Source organism: Arvicanthis niloticus, chromosome 1 (genome assembly GCF_011762505.2).
Source record: "Arvicanthis niloticus isolate mArvNil1 chromosome 1, mArvNil1.pat.X, whole genome shotgun sequence".
NCBI lineage: Eukaryota > Metazoa > Chordata > Mammalia > Rodentia > Muridae > Arvicanthis > Arvicanthis niloticus.
In genome coordinates this window covers 148,206,739-148,225,316 of record NC_047658.1, presented here as the reverse complement: position 1 = coordinate 148,225,316, position 18,578 = coordinate 148,206,739, and the positions used below count along the sequence as shown (strand labels likewise).

The window sequence follows — 18,578 nt, the reverse complement described above, 5'->3', positions numbered from 1 at the left end:
GGACAGCTCTTATTTTCTCTGCAGGAGATTGAACTCCCTGGGCAGGGCCTTCGTTGGGTTTGCTTGTCTAGTTTTTTCTGCTCTGTTTTGAATACTTGTTAGTGTTCCTGGGTCATGCCTTCCCCCCTCTCATTTTCCTCTTTCCCTCCACTCCAGTCCAGTCTTTTCTTCTCTCCCTCCTCCTTTTCTTCCTTTCATAGTGCTGGAGATCAGACCCATGGCTCTGCACATACCAGGCAACTTCTGTACCCAGAGATACATCCATCCTTGTCCCAGGATTGCCTAGATGTCTGAAATCTGTATTTTCTCACTGATAGAGGGCCTGGTTTTCTGTTTCCATCCCAGTTTATTTCAGTTCCACACACTGATTAGCTGGTCCTGGGTCAGGAATATCGTGGACGCTTACCTGTAGATGGCAGGCAGACACCGAAAGGTGAAGTTCAATACGCAAGGTGTGCGGAGTGGGGACTTTGCTCCATGCCTCTTGGTAAGTCACCACTCTAGGGACTCTGCTTCCCTTATCTGGTGTGAGGCTTGTGGATGCTTCTCTGACATCCTGTGACGCATTCAGCTGTGCTGAACTGAAGTGTATTCCTCTGTCCCCGACGAGGGAAACTGAGGACAGGGTAGATGGAGAACTGGATGTGGGTTGCAGAGCTGGTCCAGGGAAAAGAGGCAGGTCTGTGCTTACCCCTTCACAGATGGTGCCAGAGCCCTCCCAGGGTCTTTATCCCCTCCATCCCCTTTGTCCATAGGCAGGCTCTCATGGGCCCCTTTGTGCTGAGCCCCCTCAGCAAACACCCCCACCCACAGGCAGGTCCAGATGGCATCACCAGCCCGATTCAAATCATTTGCCCTCACCCTTCTTTCTCTGCAGGGAAACCCCCTAGCACTGTTCCCTTTGGTGCCCTAGGGCTGCAGCCCCTGGGGAACAAGTGCTCGCCCTGGGTTCTCTGTCTGTTACTCTAGGCCTTGGCTGTCTGAGGATGAGATCTTCAAACGTTCTGGAGCTCAGTGAGCAAACCTGAAACAAAACCAACCAAGCAGAACCACTTCTCAGAAAAATTTCATTTCTCGTCAGGATGTTATGGTGGGTCAGATTTACCACTCTGCCTTAGATGAAAAAAGAACAGGGGATGTGAACAACAGAGCTACCCTCAGACACTAAGTACTTAGTAGGTGATGCAGGTTGGTGATTCCTAACAGACGGAAAGCAATGTGCTGAGCCCTGCCATGGCCAGATTTGTAGTCTGGGGAGAGTTCCCAGGCAAAGAGGAAGTCTGGGGGGCCCCATCATCAGTCTGAGCACAGGGGTGGGGATGAGTGCAAGAGGCCAACCCGGCTGTCATCTCGGGGAAGAAGGAACGGAGGTTGCAGTGCAGAGCAGCAGCGAGGGCTTTGCAGATGGCTCTTTGGTTCTGCCGAGGACCGTCAGCACCACCGCGAGAGCTACGTGAAGACACAGTTTCAACTTGATGGATCGGACGATAGGAGCCTTGCAGCTCCAACAGACAGCAGTTGGTGTCTTGCCAGTCAGAAAAGCAGGCTTCACGGGACACCCAGGAAGCCTACGGCAGGCATTGCTTCTGGAGGTAGTTCTAGACTAAAGGGCAACTTCTGCTCTTATGAGAGCCTAAAAAAACATGCTTTGAAAGGATAAGACCCTTTCCAAGCAACTTGACTTTATTCCAGAGAAAAGCTCAAAAATATTCTTCAATAATATCAGAAGAAGTCAGGCACAGTGTCCACACCTGTAGCCCTGTGATGGTTTGAATCCGAAGTGTTCCCCACAAACTCGTGGGTTTGAACACCTGTGCCCCAGATGATGGTGACCCTTTGGGGGCTATGGGGCCTGGCTGGAGAGGCAGGTCACTGGGGATGGGCTTTTGTAACCTGTTTCAGCCTGGCCTGGGCTTTGCTATCCTATCTACTAAGATGTGAACAAGTCAGGCCCCTGGCTTCAGTCAGGAAAGAATACAGCCTTAAAAACGAGCCCAGATAAACATCTCTCCTCAAGATGTAACAAGAAACATAGCTAATACAAGCCCCAACTACTCTGCACGGTGAAAGAAGAGGATGTTGTATCCAGAAGTTTACGATCATCTTTGACAACAAAGGCAAAACAAACAACAAGACAAAACAGTAACAACAAAACAATGACAGCAAGTCACACACACACACACACACACTCACATACACACACATATACACACGCACATTCACATACACATTCATACACACACATACACACGCACACTCACACACACTCATATACACACACACGCGCACACACACACAGAGTCTCACACACATATACACACTCATACACACACATACACACACATACACATGCACACTCACACACACACACACTCTTATACACACACATACACACACGTATGCGCGCACACACACAGAGTCTCACACACATACACACAGAGTCTCATACACATACACCCCCCTCCACACACACAGCCTCATACCAATTAACAGCTACTGAGATTGAAAATAATAGAAAAATTGGACCATAATGAAGAGAAAAATCAATCAGTCAAAGCTGGCCTGGAAACACAGATGACAAAAATCAATAAATTAGAACTATATTCCACATGTACAGAAAGTAGAGGGAAGCAAATATATTAGACAAGTGGGGGTGGGGGGGCAGGACTGGAGAGATGGTTCAGTGGTTAAGGTCACCTTCTACTCTTGCAGAGGAATCCCCAGAATCCACATGTACCTTACAACCATCTGTAACTGCAGTTCCAAGGGGTCAGATGTCCTCTTTTGGTCTCCTCAGGTGCCAGGTATACATGTGATGTACAAACAAACTAACAAGCACGCAGTCAAAATACCCAAACACATAAAATAAATAAAAGTAAAGACGTGGTACTGGAGCTGCTGGTGTGAGCATGGACTTTCAGCCACTCAGAAGGCTGAGGCAGGAGGACTCCAGGTCCAACGCCTACCCAGGCTACAGAATGAGTTGTAAGTCATTGGTGACTTGCGTGACTTAAGGAGCTCACATCTCAAAAATCAAACAAAGAGTTCGGTGGTAGGGAGCTTGCCTGGGCTTGTGGAAGGCCTTAGTTTCTGTCCTCAATGTGGTAACCTGAGGTAAAAACCTGCAGTGTTTGGGAAATAGTACTAGATGGTTTTGATGACGGGTTAGACGCTGGAAGAAGAAAGACTGTATGTAAGAACACAGTAGCAGAAACTCATTAAAACAAAACAGAAGCCGGGTATAAAACTGTGGGCCGAGCATCAGTGAGCTGGGAGACAGCTCCAAGAGGCCTGATCTTTGTGGATACGGGGTTCTGGATCGGGGGAGGGGAGCAGAAAAAAATGTGAAGAAATAATGGTGAAAACTCTTTCAAATTTGAGAAGAACTATAGTCAGGAGTGCAGAGCCTGGTGAGATCCGCACACCTAGAAGCCCCCGCACTCCTGGTGCATGGCTCCGAGTTGGCTCACACTCAGTCAGCATCTGGCTCACACTCAGCATCTGGGTAGCAACTGAGCACACGGTGGCACACTGGACTTGGCGGCTCTGTTCTCTTCTTTCCTCTCCTCTAGTTGCTTGTCTCTTGCTTCATAGGCCAGTGTTATCCTGATCACACCGGGTGACTCTGAGCTGGAAGACACTTCATCTTAGGGCTGAGGAGCCCGCCATTGCTCTTGTCTTTGTAACTGTGTGCCTCAGGCCCTTCAGCCTTCTGGGAGTCTGAGCATGTCTGGGGATTCCGAAGCTTAAGTTAAACTAGGGTAGTGACGACACACGCCTTTAATCCCAGCACTCAGGAGACAGAGGCAGGTGGATCTCTGAGTTCCAGGGCAGCCAAGACAGACAGAGAAACCATGTCTCAAAAAAGAAAACAAAATCCTAAGTTTTGCAGCTGCCAGCCTCCCAGGACTCCTGCCCCTGTTGCCCCTCAGTGTATGGACCAACAGAGCCAGCTCCAGCACCGTTCACAGTTCTGTTCTGCGACTTCTCTGACACAGGAGGTCAGCTAGTTTCTTCCCTCCACTGGGCCACTAACTGTACCATAATGATTCGATTTGGTACTTTCTTTAACATTTTTTTTTTTTACATTTGTGTGTTAATTTTGAGAATATTGGGTGACAGCAATGCCTGGCAGTGGCGTCTTGACCCAGCAAGCCATTTTGCCAGTCCAAGATTTAGTGCATTCTAGATGTTCCCTCCAGCACTCATCTCAGTTTCTGGATCTATTCTGGACTTTCTCGTCTGATGCCTCTTCTTTGCTCATGGAGAGGCAGAAGCAGGCAGGTCTCAGCTCCTTTGTCAGGGCCAGAAGGCTTCGTTCAGTGGCTCCCTAGAGTTTTCAGGTACATGTCTGTCTTAGTTAGGGTTTCTATTGCTGCAAAGAGACACCAAGACGACCACAATGTTATAAAGGGAAACATTGAGTTGGGGCTGGCTTGCAGTTTCAGAGGTTTAGTCCATTATTGCCATGGTGAGAAGCGTGGTAGCGTGGAGTCAGACATGGTGCTGGAGAAGGGGCTGGGAGTTCTACATCTTGATCTGAAGGCAGCAGAAGGAGACTGTGTCTCACATTGGGTGTAGCTTGAGCACATGAGACCTCAAAGGCCGACTCCACAGTGACACAGGTCCTCCAACAAGGCCACACCTACTCCAACAAAGTCACTTCCTCTGGGCCAAGCATTCAAACACACAAGTGTGTAGGGGCCATTCCTATTCAGACCACGACATTGTTCAAACTCCTTACCTCAGCACACCAGACCTTGGCTCATAGACCATGTATTATGGAAACCCACACAGCAGACCTACACTACCTTTCTCTGTTCCAAGCTAAAATTCTGAGTGTGAAGGCCTGGCTTAGGTCCCAGGAGTCAGCATGGGTAATGGGCACCCCAAATGATTCTTCAAAAAGTACATGTGTGATGGTAGTTACATCACACTATATGGAATAAACTCTCCAAAGAGCAGAAAGTAAGTGGATGTGGACATTGTCCTGTTGCCACCTGAGTCCCTTCCCTAAAAGCAAACATATTCCAGAGGCAGTGCATGTCTAAGCACATACATATTCAGACGTGCGTTTCAGCATGAGAACAGGGCCAGGTGACACAGACAACTGTACAGAACCAGAGAATGGCTGGGCCTCTGGGTTGTGACTCATCTCTTCCAGATCCTTGTGATGTCAGCAAAACCAACTTGACAGGATTTAGAATCGCCTTGAAGAGAAACCTCTGGGTATGTCTGTGAAGATGTTCCCAGAGCGGTTTGGCTGAGGAGGGAGGATTCACTGTGAATAGGGCAGCATCAGTTCCACGGGCTGTGGTCCCAGACTGAGTAAAGAGGAGGGCAGGCAAAGCCTCAGCATTTATCTCTCGGCTTCTTGATTGCTGACAAAACAGGATCAGTTCCTTATGCTCTTGCCACCATGCCTGGCCTGTTACAACCCGTTCCCTCAAACCTCAAGCCAATACAAACCCTTCTTTTCTTTTCCTTTTGGACAGGGTCTTACTAGGTAGCCCTGGCTGACCTGGAACTTGCTGTGGAGATCAGGCCTTGAACTCACAGATTTGCCCACTTTTGATTCAGGGGTACCTGATTAAAAACACACACCGCCACGCCTACTCCCGGACTTAAGTTGATCTTGTCAGGTATTTCTGCACAGCAAGAAGAAAGGTCACCACTGTGCATTTATACTGAGGAACAGTCCCTCTGCTGGGGTCTTGTCCCAGCTGCTGTGTGTGCTAAGAGGTTAGTCACGCTCTGTTGCTGTCCAACCAATATCTCCTTGTCCTCTGAGACCTTCTGAAGTGCTTTGCCCTGTAGGGAGCCTTCAGTCCTCTGTGCCTGTCCCTCTGGTCCTCCGCAGCCCTTTCTCCACCTCTAAGTTTACCACACCCACACTTTCTTGCTCCTTTGCTCTCTTCTGACTGTGGCTATCAGAGGACCAGGTTCACTGATGAACGATCCAGTCCCAGGGCTGCCTGGAGCCATCAATATTCATAAGTAATGATGATGGAGCCCTGGGCAGCAGGCATGCTGTCACTGGTTTTGCAGTTTGGGTTCCCCATCCTGGTGGCTGGGGAAGGGCAGATCTTTTGTATAAAAGCTGGAAGGAAGGAACTCTTTCTGAAGTTATCTAGAAGGCAAAGGCCCTCAACTGTCATAGTGAGGGGGCCTCAGTACACGCATGGCTCATCCCACCGGGATAAGGAGATGTGACCCTGTGTTTTCCTATGGGGGTTGCCTGCAAGTGGACGGCAGGCAGAGCTGGCTTGGTGGAGCACGCCTGCCAGAAGCAATGTACCAGCTCCTCCTAATCCGTGCAGAGGGAGCAGGTGGCCTGGGCTGCAGGGAGCGGGTAGGGAGACCCCCAGAGGGAGGGGCATAGGAGAGGAAATTGAAAAAGCAAAGTAGGGAGGGGGTGGCTTGGGGTATGTGGCTGGCCAAGCGGTTGTTTAATGAGTAAATGTGCCGGGAGCACTAATGAGCTGTGTTCATTCATGGTAGGCAGCCTCTAGGAGCGGGGAGCCCGCCAGGCTCTGAGGAGGAAGAACCAGGGATAGGAGCCAACTTGGGGAGCTGCCTGGCTACTGGGGCAGGGCCTCCCATGATGGGCTGGCAGGGGAGTCTTTGTCCTGGGCCTGAGTTGCCCTCCTTCCTTCCCTCCCTTCAAAGGAGAGGCCAGGCCTTGCCAGGCGTTGACAACTTGGCTTAGGGCCTGCTTGGAACTAACTGGCCAGGCTGGTCTGGAAGCTTCTAGTGTAGGGCCTAGCTCTCAAGAGCCATAAGCAAGGTTGATCTTGCATCCCGCCCACCTCTTCTCACCCCTCCCCATCCCCGTTCTCCCTGCCACTCTGAGGACTCAGGGCATATCGCCCAGTTAATCAACACTCTCCCCTTCCCCACATGGGTCCTGGCTTCTAGGAGCCTCTGAGATGATGGGATTGGGGGAGTGGAACACCACTGGAACAGAAGGTTGGAGGCTTCTTCAGTAGTTTGGGCACTGTCTGTGATGGGCCTACTAAGTGCCAGATGCTGGGGTAGATGCCAGAGGAGGAAGAGAGGAAGCAAAGGGGGTGGATAGGGGTAGCACTTAGCTACTGGGGTGTCAGGGAAGGAACACAAGTGTGAACAGCTATTGAGGAATAAACAATTCAAACACTTAGCATGAGGATCTCATGTGCTGGAGGCTGGGGGCGGGGCCAACTTCCTTAGAGGTTAGGCTGGCTTTCTTGGAAAAGAGGAGAGAGTGGCCCTTTTGCACTCAGACCCAGGTGGTCGAAGTTCTTGATATCGCACTGTAAGGACCCGAGAGAAAGCTCCCTCCCCGAGTCACCAAATTTGTCTTCAAGAGTTAGAGCTGAGCTGGAGAGGGCATGCTCTGATCCAGTGTGACCCAGAGCTCGACAGATCAGCCATTCCAGTGTGATATTCTGACCACAGTGCCTTATGCATCAGATAGTAGAGTAACTGTAAAAGTCTGATCCAGATGGAAAACAACCAACCATCCAGCACATTCCTGTTCCTTGCAGGTCTCACACCTCTAATCCTGTGGTGACTTCAGTATCTTACCACTATGACGGGGAAAAACTGCTGTCATGCTGGGCTTAGGCTCTGCTTTCTCAGGGCTTGCCTCTTTTTGCTTTCCCACTCTGCAGCAGCTCTACTAGGGATCGTTTGATTCATGACCGTCTGAGTTACCTCCTGGTGCCCGGATGTGTTATCCTCAAACAGGGCCCTGACTCACGGAGCTCTGCTCACTATCGGCTACAAAACTTGTGCAGAGGGTCCAACAGAGGAATGCTTGACAGAGCCATCTTTATTGGGAAAAGTCTTTCTCCTTGAGTGCAAAGCTTTGGAAGTGACGCACATGGAGTGGTATAGGAAAAAGGGACACCCACAGAGACACTCAGATCACCAGATCAACCCTGTTGATCAATGGGATGACAGATGTCTCAGCCAGATCTCCCTCACATCCGGAGAGCAGCTCTTTAGAGCCCCAGCAAGCCACAGCTGTCCTCTGTTTGGGGGAGGTGCTTTGTCTTTTCTGGGGTTGGAGGGAATTCTGTCCCTCACTGGATTTCCTATTCACACCCACATCCCCAACTCTGTCAGAATAAGAAAATTCCTTGCCCATACAACTGTGAGGCCCAGGGTCCTATACAGGTGGCAGTTGACTGGGTGGTGCTTTTTCTTCTAAACAGGCTGTGTGTTCTCTCCACTCTGTGGCCCTTTGAGGGGACCAAATATTCCTTTTCTTCTATTTCCACCAGCCAGATGTGGAGAGGATATTTGCTGGATTTCCAAGGTGGCTCCCCAATGGTATACCAGTAAAGAGGCTTGTGTTGAAAACACCTTCCCTGTCACATACAAAGTCCTGTCAGGACTCCTGTCCTCCCAGCTGGCTGGCTTCTGTTCCCAGAAGAAGTTGGGTTCTGCCATTGGGGAGAGTGTATGTTGAGGAAGAAGACTAACCTGGCCTGGGGCTTTTATATTCTCTCAAGCCTCTTCCCTCAAGATCCCAGGCTGGGCAAGGAAAGGCAGCTTGGAGAGACTACCTGGGACCAGAAACCTCACTAACAATTGACAAAGGAAGTTGGTGGGGCCTGGTGACTTCTTCAGCCATTGGGAAAGTCTGCCGTCCCAGGGAAAGTGTAGGGGAAAAAAATCTCTTTGCTCCTCTGTGCTAGCAGCTGAGGGTACTGAAGTGACTAGTCTAAATGTCTGTGTGTCTAGAGCCCACATAGCAGGTCCAGCCTGTAACCCCCCTTCCCTGGGCCCCCGCAGCCCTTGGCGCCTGGGAGGTTGCACCTTTGAAACTGTATGCCAGCGGCAGGGCCTCTGCTGCAGCAGAGGAGTGGTGGGGAGGAGGCGGGCGGTGGTCGGTGCTTAGGGGGGAGGGCGGGAAGGAGTCTGGCCCTGGAAGTGTGCTTTTCGATTGATGGATGGCTGCCGGGTGTGAGCGAGCGTGCGGGTGTGAGTGTGTATGTGTGTGTGTGTCTGCGCGCGCGCGCGCGCGAGAAGTGCGCGCGCGGGGCCTGCCCATTTTCCTCTTCACAGCAGTCAGTTGGGAGCTGGAGGGAGAGGGAGACGCCGGCAGCGAGCACCGGGAGAGGAGCTGAGCTGAGCGCCCTCCGCTTAAGACGCCTTTCCTAGGTCCACGCACAGACGCCGTCCCTGGGAGCATCTCGGTGCCACTCGAACCACAAGGGCGCATCGTACAATCCCCGCGGCTCTTCGGTCCCTCGGTGGGGATAGCACCTGGAGATAGCCCCGGACGGGGATGGTCAGCGGCTGCGACTGTCTGGCACGCGAACGGGACACGGCGAGGGCACCATGGCGCTAACGCCCCAGCGCGGGTCCTCTTCGGGGTTGAGCCGACCGGAGCTGTGGCTGCTGCTGTGGGCAGCCGCGTGGCGCCTGGGGGCCACAGCGTGCCCCGCCCTCTGCACCTGCACCGGCACTACTGTGGACTGCCACGGCACGGGTTTGCAGGCTATCCCCAAGAACATCCCACGGAACACCGAGCGCCTGTGAGTACGGCTCCGCCCGTCCACTGGGACTCCCTCTATCCCCTCGACCCCTGGTTGCTCTCTCACCCTGACGGAGCCGAGGGACTGGAATCGGGTGGGGTGAGATGGGGGGCGCTAGACTGTTGGGCTCCGTCGCCGGTAGAGGAGTCAGTGCCTTAGTAGGTTTTTAGGAAGCCAGAAACCAGGAGCGCGTTTGCAGGTGCCAGATTCAAAGGGCCCTGGACGCCTGTCAGCCCATCCTCACGCCTGCCCCTTGCGCTCTCCACTGTGACAGGTCCTTCCTACTGCACAGCACTTTATTCCTCTAGGGTACCTGGAGCCTTCCTGGCACCTAGGAGAAAAGCTTCCCGCAGACGCCAGGCACGGTGTCTTCTTTTGGACACATGGAGCTTGGCTGGGTTCTGAGTGGGCAGGTGAATTCGGGTTCCAAGGGCTCGTTGTTTAGTGCCACGGAGCAGAAGTTTCTGGACGCCTATTCTACCCATTGTTTGGCCCCAGAGTCTTCATAATTCTTCCCTTAAAGGTGTAAGCAACCTACCCTCTCCTCCAGTTCCCGTCCCCAGCCCATGCAGACAGACAATGGGACCTGAGGGCCTTTGGTTTGGGTTTTGGGGAATGTGACATCCTAACCCACAGGGTGAGATGAGTCCTGGGCTGCAAGCTCAGGAATGATGCTAGAGGTGAGGGTCTGGGTCTGGGACGCAAGGCTGAAGACATTGACGGTGACAAGTCATAAAAACCACCCTTCCTCTTCTCTTGTTCTCCTGTACTTCTGGATTTTGAGGAAACTCCACCCTTTCTAGACCTGCCTCCTGAACACGGTAGAGTGTGTGTGATGTGTTTTCTCTTTTCCTGTCAAATGGGGTCTGTGTGAAATTCCAGCATCTAAGGACGTCACAGTAGTGTGAGGCCACGGGTCTGCGGGTTGTGCGAGTGGATTTTTAGTCACACACAGGGCCTTTGTCCACTCTCAGAGGTAATCGCACTGGGAGATTTGTTTGATACTGTGGGGAAGGTTAGTGGTTTCTTTGAAGCTGCTTTCCTCTTTCTGCCCATAATCCAGTGAGCGTCAGAAAAGGCACACATATTTTGATAACTTTGGAGCATATTTTCATGAGTCTCAGCTGGTCAGAGGCAAGCCCCAGGAGAGCTGTTGCCTGCATCCAACTCTGAACTTCTGTACCAAGGCCAGCAATTAGTGAGTACTCGCTTGCCCAGACTCTTCTTAGCTGGGTTTGAGACATTCCCGTGACAGTTTCAGAGAATTTGCAATCTGCATGCAATCTAGTTGGGAATTGGCGCTCGTGCGTGTGTGTGTGTGTGTGTGTGTGTGTGTGTGTGTGTGTGTAGAAATTGGGGTGGCACGGAACTGAGTTTCCTAGAGGCAACCTCAAGGACCCGGAGAAGAATTTAGAACCAGCACGTCTGTTTGGAGATCTCTGAGGTCACCTTGGCCTGTTCTTTTCTGGATGAAATTTCTGTCCCCTGCTTTACCAGTGGTGTTTTTTTCCCTGTGGCTGTTACCCTGGCAGCAGCCCACACGTGAGACATTTGAGCCGCTTTCCTTTGCTTTGGCACCTTGACTATTCTGCATTCTTGCTTCCGTACTATCCTACTACCTCGAATGTTTATGATAGGCTCTGGTTTGCCTTTCATGATTCTTTAGTCTTCTCTAGTCAGTGAGATGGAAGTGAATCCTGGGACAGAGCAGAGCTGGGGGTAGCCCCGGGAGCCAGAGTACCTGGGCTAGAAGCTCAGCTCTGTGAATTATGGGCTGTGTGACTTTGGACATGTTACTAGACTTCCCTGAGCCTTAGTTGCTTCCTATTAGGAAATGGAGTTTGGGCTACCTCAGGTTTCTGGTTCTTGTGGCAATGGAAGGTAATGTTTGGAAGAAGCTGGGGTTCTGGCGCTCGCTCTGTAAGGTGCTATTATGGTATCACAGGGAGACAAGTCTCGTTTATCAAGCCAGTGCCTTCCTCAGTTCTGAAACCCTGAAGAGAATAAACTTCTCTTTGCCTTCAAAGGACGAATGGTGTGAAGGGCTGGACAGGGCATCTTTAGAGGGAAGATGTAGGGAGGGGCCTGGCTAGCCATGTGAGGGGGCTTGAGAACACTAGGCCAAGAAGCCCATTTTGGGCGTGAGGGGACTTCTTAGAAGGTGGAGTGTGTTGTTAGGGTTGGTGGGTTTTGCCAAGTAGAGTCTGGGCGACACAGGCAGGAGTGACTGCCTGAACACAATGCCTCCGACTGGCCGTGACTGGTGTGGCCAGCAGTTCAGATTTTCCCCGGGGGCAGAATCATGCTGTGTCCAGAGATGAGAGGAACCTGGGGTTGTAAAGAGAGATTGGGAAGGGCCAGAAAGGCCTTTCTTTAGCTTCACATTCCCCTTGAAGATGTCTGGATAGGAGACCATGGTGAGCATCTTGGGGGAGCTAGAAAGGTATGCTGGTCAGAGACTGGTCAGCAGTCCCCCAGGCTGGAAATTTCTGTAGGCTGTGTGCTTACCTTCTGTTCTCTGGGCATCTCTGGTGGTTGTTCAGGGAAACCAGCAACTTTATGACTATATCTTTTGTAATGCTGGGTTCAGACCTGTTCTCCCAAGTGGGAAGGCATTGCTCTGGTTTTCTGTGGAGACCTCTGGGAAGATCTTGTGTGAGGCCTAGCGCTGCTAAGGAAATTGGTCCAGCCACAGAGGCCAAGGGCTGGGTGGATGGACGGAGAAGGAAGGCTAAATAATTCACTGTAATGGAACACTTAGTAAAAGCAAGGACAGAGGAGGCCTGCTGGCAAGACCCTGGAAAATTCATGTTTGTAGGGCCCAGGCTCAGAGGGTCCAGACATGGTGGCCAAATGCTAACATTCCCTCTTCCACCCAAGGATCTTCACTTTCAATGTTTGCACCAGAGCATCCAGGAATGTGAGAAGCAGTTTTAGTTTGTGTGGACACTGGTCTTCCCTACTACCTGACACTTGTATTTTAGGGTGCAGAAAGGGAAAGACACCTGCCAGACCTACCATCAAGTCATCCAAGGATGGAGAGAGGTGGGACAGAGCCCTCAGAACATCAGGATGCTGATTGCCATCCCTCCCCAGGTGTATCATATTCTGTCTCTTGTCAGGCTCTGAGACTTGCTTTCTTGCCTTTGTGTATGTTCTTGTACCCCTTTGCTGGTTGGTCTACCCCACCCGAGCTGCATGCACGCTGCCAAGATCCATGGCTTGCCCCGAAGCTGCGTTCAGTAGGGCTGGATGGTCACATTCATGGTTTGGTGAGCCCATTTGGAATCCATATTATGATGGAATTGAGGCCAGGGGCTGAAACCATATCTGTCACCAAGGCCTGGCTAGGTGAGCCACCATGGGGTCCTATAGCAGAGAGTTTTTCTGAGCAGGGGAGTTGGCCTGGCAGCAGGGTCAGGGTGGGGCGAGGGTGGGGTGAGTCTCTGGCTCTCACAGGCACTGTGCTGTGCTCACTGAGTGAGTAACAGGTACAGAGACCCAGGGGTGGTCCTTCTCCTCCTTGAGACTCTGTTTCCCACATATAAAGGGGACAGTTTTGCAGGAAATATTCTGGGGTCCAGTGGCATGTGGGTGATGTTCTATCTTCCTTTGGCCTGAGAATAATGCCCCCACACCATCAGAACTTCACAAGGATTCATTCATACTGTGTTTACGAAAATGCTTCATAATTTGGATGTCGGGTGCTAATACTGTGAGAAGCCCATGCTAAAGGCTACAATGTTCAGGTGGCCTGGGAGGTACTTGCCGAGGCTTGGCCATGCTGCAGGCTGCTCTTCCTGGGCTCGAAGCACTTGACCATTGTACCTGGGCATCTTTTCCTCTCTCCCCTGCAATTTGGGCACAGGGTGAAGGGGCTCTGCAGGGTGGAGGGTTGCAACGGTACTGCCCTGGTAACGCCTGTCTGGCGTTTTTGTTCGTCTTGCTCTGCCTCTTGGCAGCTGGGGCATCCTGCGGGGCTGCAGGGATGCATTCCCTCATTCAACAGATAGCTGCTGTCTATTGAGCTCTCTGCATTGTGCGGAGTGGACGGGGAGAAACTGCCTCTTCCCAAGGAGTTCCTGTCCAGCAGGGGAGGAAGAAGAATGGCCTGATAGAAGGATAAACACATAATTGCAAATTGAGATAAGTGCTTAGGAAGAGTGCACTCCCTCAAATCTCGGGCTTTTTTTGCCCATAAAGTGGGGGGAACCTGCTTCAAAGGCTGGGCATGAGCATTGAACTCTGTAATAGGCAGAGAGGTGCTGTGTGTCTCACCGAGCCTGGTAGACAGCAAGTGCCCAACAAATGGGGCGATTATCATTGCTATTAAGGTGACAGAGAGCTCCAGGGACATAAAACGATTCAGAGACCACTCAGTGCTGGATCCTGGCAATCTGTACCCTGGTCTCTCACCAGGCAGTGGTGAGGAGCCCTGGATCACATCAGAATATGAGTATGCTGTCCTTTCTCTGCAACCCCTTCTAAAGGTCACGCCAGGAGGTGGCCCATACTGCCCAAGGTTGCCATGCTCTCTTGGGGCCCCTTGTGGGGCGTTGGGGACAGGCAGCCCCCTGCGTTATCCTTTATCAGGAGCAGCCGGGAGGGCATTTGGCGGAGTTGCCGCCTCCAGTTCTGTGCCGGCATTAGCAGCTCGGCAGGGCTCTTGCTTAATGGGATTTTCTTCCCAAATGCTGTAATTATCGCCATACAAATACTTATTACCCAGAGCAGATGACGGCCGGGCCTTGGGCAGTAGCCAGGGAGCTGGGCTGTGCTGGAGGTGGAGAATTGGCTCCTGTTTTTGATGGAGCTTGCCACCCCTCCTCTCCTTTCTGGAACCCAGCCCGTGGCCAACAAACAGCTGTTGGGCACCTGCCGTGTGTGCATCACATCAAGAGAGGTCCGGGAATGGGCTGGTTCCTCTGGGAGCTTGCGGCAGAGTGGGAGAGAAAGAATAAGTATGTAAGGACATCTGTAGGGACCCGGAGCACAGTAGCTACCAGCACAGGCAGGCATTGGTGTGACAATGGCCTAGTTTGAGTCCTGGCTCCATCAGCAGCCACCTGGGAGACTTTGGGCAGCTCAGCAGTGACTCGATTTCCTGAGACCATTTAGCTTGCAGGGCTGTTGGAAGGAAACAATACAGGTAAAGGGCTGAGCCTACTGTGCAGCCTGGAACCACTGAGATGACTGTTGATTGATTGATGGGAGTCTGAGGCATTTAGTAGTGGCACAGAGGGGGCGGGGCTGAGAGAAATGGAGGCGGGGCTGGAGCCAACTTAAGAGTCTGAATCTGGAAGGCAGGTGGAGGGGAAGGGAAGAGGGGTAAGCATATTTGAGGGCACACAGAGGAGAGTGCCATGGATTTGAGGGTGGGGAGCAGATCCATCTGAGGAGTGAAGAATTTCATGGGTGAATTCTAGGAGAGCATCAGGCCAGGAGGCTGAGGAAAAGGAGAAACTGCTACGGTGCTCACAAGGAGTTCCTGTGCTCACTATAATTTGTTCGTTTTGTTAGAAAAGTTGCAACAAACGGGGTGGGGAGTCAGTTGTGTCTCCTTTCCCCAGAGCGAGTCAGCTGCTCCTGTCATTCTGGTTCCTTCCTGTAGGCCTCCTGTGCTCACACTTAGACACACATGCTCAAGTATAGTTTTCTGCTTTTTGACGCAGGGTCTCAATTGGCAGCTCAGGCTGGCTTTGAACTTAAGATCCCAGAATCTTGCCCTCCCAAGGACTGTGGTGGGGGACATGTAGTACCACACTTAGCTTCATAATCCCACCCTCCATCCCGAAACATTTAAGAATAGGCTGGAGGCCCTGTAAATTTTTAAGTATTTGTGTGTTTTCTAAGAGCAACATATCTTCCAAAGTCAGAACATGCAATGACATGATACTGTTACCTAGTCTGCCCCTCATGTTCAGTTTCCACCAGCTGTTGTGTGTCTTACCAATACTTTTCCCAGGTTCAGAATCTGACCTAAGACCCCAGATAGCATTTAGAAGTCATGACTCTCGGGTCTTTAATCGGGGTGCCTCTTCTGGCTTTGTTCTTAGAATTCTAAATAAATCACATTGTTTCCTTTTTTGTGTCCCACGAGAAGACACACAATGTCAGTTTGTTCTGGCATTGGTGATTTTAGCTTTGATCCCTAGGTACATAGATGTCTAGGGTTGTCTGTTTTCTTCTGTGTTGCTAAGTAATTTCTGGGAGACATATTGAAGTTGTGTGTGTAACCTGTTCTTCAGAACCTTGCCCTGGGGCTTCAGATCCAATGGCTGATTCTTGGTCTCATCTTTTCTTCCCTGTTTACTGGTTAAAGGATCTTGCCTTCTTTTCCATCTGTTTGTCCATTTTTAACAGACTTGTGCCTTACTGTTTTATGTGCCAGATTCTAGCTTGTTATCATTACTATTTGATGTTATCATTACAATTCGATGAGTATCTCAGACTTGACAGGTGAGAGCCCAGGCTAGCTCATCTGATGTCCTGTTGATAGGCTCTTTTGAGCATCAGCCTTAGGGGTTTGGGCCCAAGAGGGATGAGTATGAATGATGGTTTTTAGGAATTCTTCTGCCTGGCTCTGGTGTGGTGGAGTGGTGTTAGAGGCTAGCAGCCGGCAGTGGGGAGAAAGTCAATTATGTGATTTCTGTGACTAAGATTTGTTGTCTTTGCTATAGTTTTATTCTATTTTTTTATTTTAACTAAAAGCCCCTTTTCTCCTGAAATGGTTTTAGTTGGATAATTCATAAAAGAGTTGAATGAATTAGAAATTCAGATAGATCCCACTTACGCTTCAACCAGCTTCCCCCCATGCTAACTTTATAAGCACAGTGCAGTTAGCCAGTGGAGGCATTAGCATGGTTATGATATTATTAACTAAGTCATGGGCTTTTCCCCTTCTTTCACCCACAAATTGCCCCCTGAATCCCAGGATCCACATTGTATTTAGTTACGTCTTCCCTCAGCCCCCTTCAGTTGCCAAGGTGTTTTATCTCTTTTGGCTTTTTCATAACCTCGACTCTTTGGAAAGGTCATTCGCAAGTTATTTTGTCTAAAGTTTATTGATTTGGTTGTTTAGCTGTCTGTCTAGTTTTTGAGACAGAATTTTACTGTTTTCCTGGCTGGCCTGGAACTTACTATGTAGATCCGGCTGGCCCCAAACCCACAGAGATCACTTACTTACCTCTGTCTCCTGAGAGCTGGGATTTAAAGGGTGCCCTCCTGCCTTGCATAGTTTTTTTTTTTTTTTTTTTTTTTCTTTTTCATGGTTTGGTTGAGTTCCTGCATTTTTGGCAAGAATGTCATGGGGTGGGGGGAGGAGGCGTGATGTGTCCTCTGAGTGCTCTGTGGCCTGCGCCTCCATGTGGCTCGTTGTCCCTAGCCTTCACATACCACAATTACCATAGAATTTCTTCAGGAGTTGAGGCTATGCATGGAAAGACCCACAGGCCCAGCCTGGGAGAGTGACTACACACAAGCTAGCACAAAATGCACACTCCTAGACATATCCCAGAGATTCTGATTCTGTAGTCTTTGATACTGGCAATTTCAGGGGATTCAGATTTGGGGTGCACAGAATGAGATCTGGGAGCAATACTTGCTGTTGGGGTCTCCTAGTGAAAAAGTGTACCCCTTGAGGCCACAGGATTGCGTGTAACTCTAGCCTGCACTCAGAAGAGGTAGGGGATGAGCTGGTGGCAAGGAAAGATGGCACACATGGGAGGAGCTATGCTCTGGGGAGGGAGCACTGGGTGGAGTTGGGGAGGAGGGTGAGGAAGGCAGGGCCATCAACTCTGAGGATGAGGGTTGAGGCAAGGGTTGTTGGTGGATGGTGGGAAGTTTAGGGCAGAGAGGGCAGCACGGAGAAACTCAGGTGAGCAGTCCCAGAGAGTTGCTTGCTTGTTTTACAGCAATGGTGGGGGAAGGGCCATTGAGTGATGGGGTCGGGGAGGGCAGGCAACAGTTCAGAGAAAGGTGGACACAGAGCTGCACCTCAGTGGCGCCTGTGGTCCCCATTTACACCCCTCACGTCAGACTTAGGGCAAAAATGCCTAACAGTTTAATCTACACTCTTGGTCTTACTCAGCAGTCCTGGGAGAAGATGTTAAACCAGCTTTGCAGAGAGGTGGAGCCATCTGCGATGGGGACAGGACAGCTGGCTGCTCAGTGGTTGGCCGAGAGTCCCTGAGTCATGAGCCTGGGAGACTGTTTGTGTGCAGCTTTTAAATTTGACTAGAGCCCGCTGTTCTTCAGATGTTAATAAGGCCGGGCCTTTCACTCACTCAGCACTGCAGAGCACCTGTCAGGGCCTTGCACTGGGGCCTTGAGGCCACCTGGTTGCCTTGTTCAGCTCAACCGTTGATCCTGGCCTGTGCACATTTAGGGTAGACCCAGGGAGCCAGCTGGCACAGGGAGGGGGCATCTGGTCCACAGGTGGAGGGAGGTGAGGAGAGTTGGTGGGATGCAGGGAGGTAGATTACAGGTGGAGGTCAGCCAGGGAGTCAGTGGCTGTGAGTGTGGAGTGGCTATTTGGGAAGATCCTGATGCAGAATGTTTATGTGGGACAGGTCCCAGGTCAGAGAAGGGCATTAACTTAGCAGGAGCAAGGCCAGGCATCAGTGATGAAGGGACCAGGTGAAGTTTGACTCTTACAGAAAATGACATGGAATTGGAACCAAGTTAGGTTTGATTCCCTCACTTCTACTGGGGTTGCTTCCATTAAAAAAAAAAAAAAAAATTCCCAGACAGAAATTAACACCTGTTGGTGAGGACATCAAAGGAAGCTGCTGCTGAACCAAACAGGATGACACTTTCTCACAAAATTAAAAATAGAATTACTGGCCGGGCACAGTGGAACATGCCTTTAATCCCAGCATTCAGGAGGCAGAGGCTGGTGGGTCTCTGTGAGTTCAAGGCCAGTCTGGTCTATATAGCAAGTTCCAGGATAGCCAGAGCTACATAACGAGACCCTGTCTTAAAAAAAGAAAAGAAGAGAAGAGAAAAGAAAGGAAATACTGCACGTAGTGATTTGAATGAGAAAGTACCCCA

The 18,578-nt window shown here is 50.8% G+C and overlaps 1 protein-coding gene across 1 annotated transcript in view; it reads left to right on the top strand.

The window, feature by feature from the left end:
- Window positions 1-9,028: 9,028 nt before the first annotated feature.
- The window catches only part of Slit1 (slit guidance ligand 1), a 147,140-nt gene continuing 137,590 nt past the window's right edge, over window positions 9,029-18,578 (top strand). Inside the window, exon 1 of the mRNA XM_034504193.2 lies at window positions 9,029-9,527. Coding sequence (XP_034360084.1) covers window positions 9,331-9,527 — 197 coding nt within the window. The 5' untranslated portion in view covers window positions 9,029-9,330. The remainder of the gene's footprint in view (window positions 9,528-18,578) is intronic.